This window comes from Helianthus annuus, chromosome 1 (genome assembly GCF_002127325.2).
Source record: "Helianthus annuus cultivar XRQ/B chromosome 1, HanXRQr2.0-SUNRISE, whole genome shotgun sequence".
NCBI classification, from domain to species: domain Eukaryota; kingdom Viridiplantae; phylum Streptophyta; class Magnoliopsida; order Asterales; family Asteraceae; genus Helianthus; species Helianthus annuus.
This window is the reverse complement of record NC_035433.2, coordinates 135,089,337-135,096,858: the sequence shown is the minus strand read 5'-3', so window position 1 is coordinate 135,096,858 and position 7,522 is coordinate 135,089,337. Positions and strand designations below refer to the sequence as shown.

Sequence of the window (7,522 nt, the reverse complement as noted above, 5' to 3'; positions counted from 1 at the left end):
ACTTGGATAATTTCATTATTATGTAGAAAAGGTAATCAGTAGCGAGTTCAATCAATTGTTTTCTGGATGATTTCATTCATGAACTAGCCAAAGATTAAATACAATGTTTCAGATCCTGTTATTTAGGACCGATAGGAACAGAAAAACAAAAAAACAAATTTGCTATCTTTATCCCTAAACAAAGATAAACCAATTGACTAATTCAAGTTACGTAGCGGAAGTAGATAACTATATCCAATACTCCCCCTCAAGTTGGAGCGTGTGGATCTCGCATGCCCAACTTGACAAGCAACCCCTTTAACTGAGAAGCCCCTAGAGCTTTCGTAAGTAAATCAGCTAGCTGCAGCTTTGAATCAATGTATCTCGGCTCAATCTCTTTTGACTCTACTCTTTCACGGACAAAGAAACAATCCATTTCCACATGTTTTGTTCGCTCGTGGAAGACGGGATTGTTTGCGATATGTCTTGCAGCCTGATTATCGCAAAATAACGTCGTTCCACCCTTCACTTTTTCACCAAGTTCATTTAGAAGGAATCGGACCCAAAGAATTTCGCTGACAGTGGTGGCCATGGCTCTATATTCTGTCTCTGCTGAAGACCGAGAGACAACCGACTGTTTCTTAGACTTCCACGAAATAGGTGCCCCACCAAGTAATAATAAATAACCCGTACGCGAACGTCTCGTAAATTGGCACCCTAGCCAGTCGGCGTCACAATAGGAAACTAGTCGTGTGCCTCCTTCTTTGGGTAACAAAATGCCTTGTCCCGGCGTCATCTTCAAATATCGAAGCACACGAACCACGGCATTCATGTGGCTCTGCCGAGGGTCTCCTACAAATTGGCTTAGCACGTTAACCGAGTATGTGATATCGGGTCTAGTTGCTTGCAAATAAAGAAGTTTTCCGATCAACCGTCGATAGGAGCTAGCATCGACTTTTTCTTCTTCGAGGTCAGGGCCGATTTTCAGATTTTGTTCCATAGGAAGTGGGCTCGGCCTGCAACCTTCCAGTCCACTTTCCTTCAATATGTCAAGTGTGTATTTGCGTTGACTCAAAACTAGCCCTTTCTCGGTACGTGCCACCTCTATTCCCAAAAAATATTTCAACCTGCCAAGGTCTTTGATGGTGAAAAGGTCATGGAGCCGTTTCTTTGTGTGCGTGATCATGGACGAGCTATTTCCCACAATGATTACGTCATCTACGTATATTAATGCAGCCACAAAATCCTTTTCCCTTTTGTAGGTGAAAAGCGAATAGTCTGCCTTAGACTGCACAAAACCAAGCTGCAACAATGCGTCAGTAAACTTGTGGTACCAGTTACGAGAGGCTTGTTTAAGGCCGTATAGTGACTTCCTTAGCCGACAAACTCGCGTTTCGTTGGCGTTGGAAAACCCATGTGGTAACTTCATATACACTTCTTCCTCCAAATCTCCGTGCAAAAAGGCATTGTTTACATCAAGTTGGTGAATCAACCAATCCTTTTTTCACGGCCAAGCTAAGGAGTGTTCGAACTGTCACCAGTTTTGCAACTGGTGCAAAGGTATCATGGTAGTCAACACCCTCCATTTGAGTGTACCCTTTCGCCACAAGTCTTGCTTTGTATCGATCGATCTCTCCGTTTGGCTTGTATTTAATTTTGTACACCCACTTTGAGTCGATAGCCTTTTTACCCGGTGGGAGTTGTTCCAATGACCACGTTCCATTTTCTTCAAGGGCACGTATTTCTTGTTTCATAGCTTCCCTCCAACGTTCATCCTGAGAAGCTTGATGGAAATTTTTAGGCTCATCTTGCGAAGAGATGGCCACAAGAAACGCTTTATGATCGTTAGAAAAACTTTCATAAGTAACATAGTTTGCGAGTGGATGTACCGTGGAGTGAGCTTGATTTGAACTTGAGGTGGCTTGATTGGAATTTGGGTGTGCATGATCGATGGTCGGCGGCAGATTGACCTGAAATTCCCTTAGACGTGTGGACTGAGTTTTGGTTCGTTGGGGTCTTTGTGCTGTCTCGGCAGGTTCTGTGGTAGTCTCGATATTTTGTTGGTGAGCTGGAGTCACAAGTTCAACTTCTTCATTGTCAGTTTGGTTTTCTTCGAATGGATCATTGTTGACTGGGCTTTGTGGTTCGCTTGGGCCCGGTTGTGAGCCCTCTTCAATGCCGATGGGCTGCTTTGTTGTTTCACTGTTTTCATCAAGGTCGAGCCCAAGGGTTTCTGGATTGGGCCCCTTTTCCGAGTTAATCCCCACTGTTCCCTTCGGTTCATTATTACGAAACAGTTCCATAATTTCTTCATCCCCTTTGAACTTAGCAATACCCTCTCCCGAGTATGGAAATATATTTTCTACGAACCGCACGTCACGACTTATGATCATTCGTCTGTTTTCCGTGTCGTACACTTTGTAACCTTTTGTTCCATACGGGTAGCCTAAAAAGATACCGGGTTTACCTCTAGGTGCAAATTTGTCCCCTCTGGTGTCGGTATTCCAAAAGTAAGCTAAACACCCGAAAACACGCATGTGATCATACGTTGGGGGTTTTCCACATACTATCTCGTAGGGTGTTTTGTACTTAATTATTTTGGACGGCAACCGGTTGATAATATAAGCGGCGGTTAGCACGCACTCCCCCCAAAATCGTATTGGCAAACTGGCTTCAAATCGAATGGCTCGGGCAATTTCTAGCAGGTGTCGGTGTTTACGTTCCACCACCCCATTTTGTTGGGGGGTGTGCGGACATGTGGTTTCAAGCATGATGCCATGGTTACTATAAAAGGTCTTCATCCGATTTGAAACAAACTCTCCCCCGTTGTCACAGCGTACTCGCCTTACTTCCTTTTTAAATTGAGTTTTGACCAGGTTAATAAAATGAATCAAAAAATCACTCGCTTGACTTTTCTGTTTGAGGAGATAAACCCAAACTGCCCTGCTAAAATCGTCAACAATAGTAAGGAAATAATTCCCATTTGTAAGCCAAAAAGTGCGGTACCCTCCCCAAATATCACAGTGAATCATGTCAAAACATTCGACCGTTTTTATTGAACTCAATTGAAAAGGAAGTCTAGACATTTTTGCTTTAATGCAAGAATCACAAAAACTGTTCTTTGAATCGGGAAGAACTACAAGTGAACTAACATGTGACATCTTAACACTAGACGGATGACCGAGACGTTTATGCCATTGTGTAGCCGAAACCACAACCATTGCCATTCTGTTTTCTTGGTCAAACCGAATCTTGTATAAGCCGTCATTGCACTTACCCGTTCCAATCAAGCTCCCCGTTCTCAAGCCCTGTATCACAAAAAAATCCGGGAAAAAGGTAACGGCACAATGCAAATCTTTTGTTAGTCGACTCACTGAGATAAGATTGCATTTAAAATTTGGAATAAACAAAACCCCTTTAATTTTAATGCCTCCTGTGAAGGTGACATCTCCTTTTCCTTCGACCGGGACGCACTCACCATTTGGTATGGTAACAGGTGCTTCTCGGTTTTTAGTTAAGTTTTCAAGGACCTCTTTTATGTAGGTCATGTATTCGGTAGCACCCGTATCCATGACCCACTCGCCGTTATTATTAAATATACCTGCCATGTTTGCCACCGGTGCATTTCCATCCCTTTTCTGATCAGTTTGCTTGCCAAAAAGCTTCATGAACATCCCAAAATGTTCTTCGGTGAGACCTGGGATCTGGGCCGAGCCTTCAACAGTGGCGGCTCTCGGTTTGGTTGCTTCTTTCTTCACCTTTCCGGGCCACCAATCTGGGTAGCCAATCTTCTTGAAGCAACCTTCCGCCACGTGACCATCTTTCCCACAGAAGGTGCAATGTCCCCCTTTGTCACCGGTCTTCTCGGTTTTTGATCCCACAGTTTTTCTTTGTGGTTGTGCGCTGCGTCCCTTTTGGAGAGAAGTTTGGAATGCTGCGGCTTCCGTGGTGATGTTCGTTTTCTTCCCGGTCGCTATACTCCTTTGTTGCTCGTCCTCGGAAATCAGGTGATAGGCAGCGCCCATGGTAGGCGTCGGCTTTAATGCCAGGATCTGTGTTCTTATCACAGAGAAGTCGGGATCGAGTCCCATAAGAAACTCATAAAGCCGCTGCTTGTCTTTTAGGGCTACTAACTTTTTGCCGATCTCACAGGTGCATCCGTTACATTCGCATCGAGGGTCAGGGAGAACCGAATCAATTTCGTCCCAGAGTCCCCGTAAGCGCGTGTAATAAGCCGAAACAGATGACCCGTCTTGTCTTGTTGATGTTATTGCCTGTTTCAACTCGTATGTTCTTGGGGCGCTCTCCTTTCCAAATCGTTCGTTGAGATCGTCCCAGATTTCTTTGGCCGTGCTCGCATATTTTACGCTTCCTCGAATATCCCTTTCCATGGCGGTGGTGAGCCAACCTTTGATCATGGCGTCGCACCTCATCCATGTCATGTAGTTCGCATGGTTCTTCTCTGGTTTCTTCACGGTTCCATCCACGAACCCAATCTTGTTCTTGGCGAACAAGAAATTCGTCATCTCTTGAACCCAATCATTGAAGTTGTTGTCATTTAACGTATCGTTCACTTGGAGTTGCTTCGGGTAGTCTGATGGGTGTAGGTAGAAGGGAGATCCCGGGTTGGTGGCTTCGTTGCCGGATCCCTCTCCACCGTCTTTTCCGCCTGCCATGAACAGGCTTGATTTGAGGATTTTAATTTTGATCTTCCTGCTCTGATACCATGTAGAAAAGGTAATCAGTAGCGAGTTCAATCAATTGTTTTCTGGATGATTTCATTCATGAACTAGCCAAAGATTAAATACAATGTTTCAGATCCTGTTATTTAGGACTGATAGGAACAGAAAAACAAAAAAACAAATTTGCTATCTTTATCCCTAAACAAAGATAAACCAATTGACTAATTCAAGTTACGTAGCGGAAGCAGATAACTATATCCAATATATTATGTATGTTATGATCAAGATTCTATTTTCTGAAAGAACAATGATATAAGGAAAATGGTTTATTTATTTATTTATTTAATTAATATTAAAGTAGAACACATAACATTACTTTTTTGGTTTTCTATACCTAGGTAGGCTTATGATTTATTTAATATTACTTTCTAGTTATAGTGTCTGAACAAACCTTAGAAGAAGTAAAGAGACACAAGAAACATCATGTGATTTCTCTATTAAAGGGGTACAACGTAACATAGGTGAGACCCCCATTCAACATAGGTAAGTACCGCTACACACATTATAGATGGTATTATTATCGTTGTCCATGACAAAAAGGACCTCCTAATAATATAATATAAATTAAATATAGTGCTACTAAAATGCTATTTAATGACATTTATTATGTACCACGTTTAATTGTGTTGTACATTGTATGTGTTGTTGAATATGTATTATTATTTGCTTTTCAACATAAATATTAGCATCGGTTGTTTGTAGTTTGTAGTATTTAATAACCTGTCATCTTCTTCACCCATATTGTACTTCTCAGCACTAATTTCTCATTAGTTTAACACTCAAAAAATACATCCCTTTGCGTTGACATTACATATTCACTAGAGAGGAACATGCCTTGATCACAACCTCACACATTATGTTGCATTCACATCAGAAAATGAATTGGAATTGACGGGTGTAGTTGGTGGTTTTCCATTAAGAGATTGGTGTTTTGTTAGTGCGAGAAAAATGACACTTTTTAAATTAAATATCTCAATAAGTTCATGAGATGTAGAAGATGTTTTCTCTAGCATGTCTTCATTGGTGATACCATAACTGAACTTATACGTAATGCTAAAATTTGTGGAATTATAATTAGCTACATTTTTAAAATCTTGTAACCAATGGATCCATCAACAGATATTTTATATATGATGAGATGGATCTTAGCATGTAACACCCATTACCGATGACAGAAATATCGGGGCGCCACAAAATAGATTGTTCAAAAGCATATAGAAACTATTGAAATTTAAATTTTCATTAATCAATTTGAAATATCTCGTACATCGAAGAAAAACAAAAAGATAAATCCGTATTAAATTATCTAAGTCCTCAATGCATTCCATGTGAGTAGCAAACCGTGTAAGCATCATCAAACCTTATCAGCTCAAACATGAGAAAAATAAATGTCAACTTCGAAAAGTTGATGAGTAACATAGGGTAACAGTCGTACATGTATAATTGGAAAACTGTATACAATTCAACAGCATAGCATAATATCTAAAACAATTTAAAAACAGAAACATGAAACCAAAAGCACACTTAAACGGTAAACCTTGTGTTGACTGGGCATGAGGGGTAACCTCTCTGTTAGAATAAGTGGGCTCTATCATTCCTAAAATGAACTCCCCCTAAAAAGGCCAAGGAGTGGGAATATAGTGTCAATCCTATAACACTATAAGATACTACCACGCGGCTTGTTCATAGTTAATGAATATATAAATAGTAATCATGTAAGTTCAAATAACACAATAAATAACATGCAAACCACATATTGTAGTTGTAAGTTGTGAATAATATGGGATAGTTTGTGAATTTGGTATATGACACATGGCACATGTATCACCCGAAAAAAAATGCAAAATATAAAAAGAGGGACTATGAACTCACTTTCTTATATCTAAGCAACACAAACAAATGATGATGCAGATAAGATTAAAAATTCCAAAGAATTGTTACATAGCATTAAAATTAAGATAGAGATTATTCAACGGGTATTCCAGGTAAAATTTGCTGCTAAATTTAGAAAGGATATAATTTGCCCCTAAAAAACAAGAGTAAATTACACAAATTGTCATGTATCTGTACAAAAATTGCACTATTTATCCTTTATCTTCAAAAAGTTCAAAGAATGCTCTTTATTTTTAAATTTTGCATGGTCTTTGTTCTTTACACTAATAGTTCTTAACTTTTTAGTTAATTTTAACGTAAAACGACCATTTTGCCCAAATGGCAAAATCTGTAATTTTTTTATAAAGGACATAATTTATAATTTTTTACATAAAGTTTTCTTCTTTTCTTTTCTTTATTTTACTTTTTTCTTTTCGTTTATTCATTTTTATTATTTTTATCACTATTGTTTTATTGGTTAGCTAAAAAGTTTCTTAATTAATTAATTTATCATATTTTTGTAAAAATATATGTGTTTGTATAATTAATTTATAATTTACTTAAATTGCGGTATTGGTCCGTGTGGTTTATTGGTCATTATTATTATTTACAAATTTGAAATGTCTTGTAATTTAATACCAATGTTTCTATTTTATTGCAATTTTACTCACCATACTAACTTTATCCATCTTCTAGTTAAAACCAAGTCACATGATAGGCATGTACATGGGCAAACTAGTAAATAACTAATAATTCATAGACACAAAAAGAACAGAAATCTATCTTATGTTTGTTGTTGTCGTTGCTGCTATTTGGTGCGAGCAAACATGTGCTTGCTAAAGTGTTTATTAATATTAAGGGGTTGCAAGGCAACAAGTGCTACTAATAATAGTTATTATTTTTATGGATCATTAAAATGTCTTGGAAAT

General features: G+C 38.9%; 1 protein-coding gene across 1 annotated transcript; it reads right to left on the bottom strand.

Moving 5' to 3' along the window:
• Window positions 1-247: 247 nt before the first annotated feature.
• On the bottom strand, window positions 248-1,408 carry LOC110932075 (uncharacterized mitochondrial protein AtMg00810-like). Its single transcript, XM_022175437.1, has one exon. The coding sequence runs from the start codon at window positions 1,406-1,408 to the stop codon at window positions 248-250; it is 1,161 nt and encodes a 386-aa protein (XP_022031129.1).
• Between the last annotated feature and the right edge of the window lie 6,114 nt (window positions 1,409-7,522).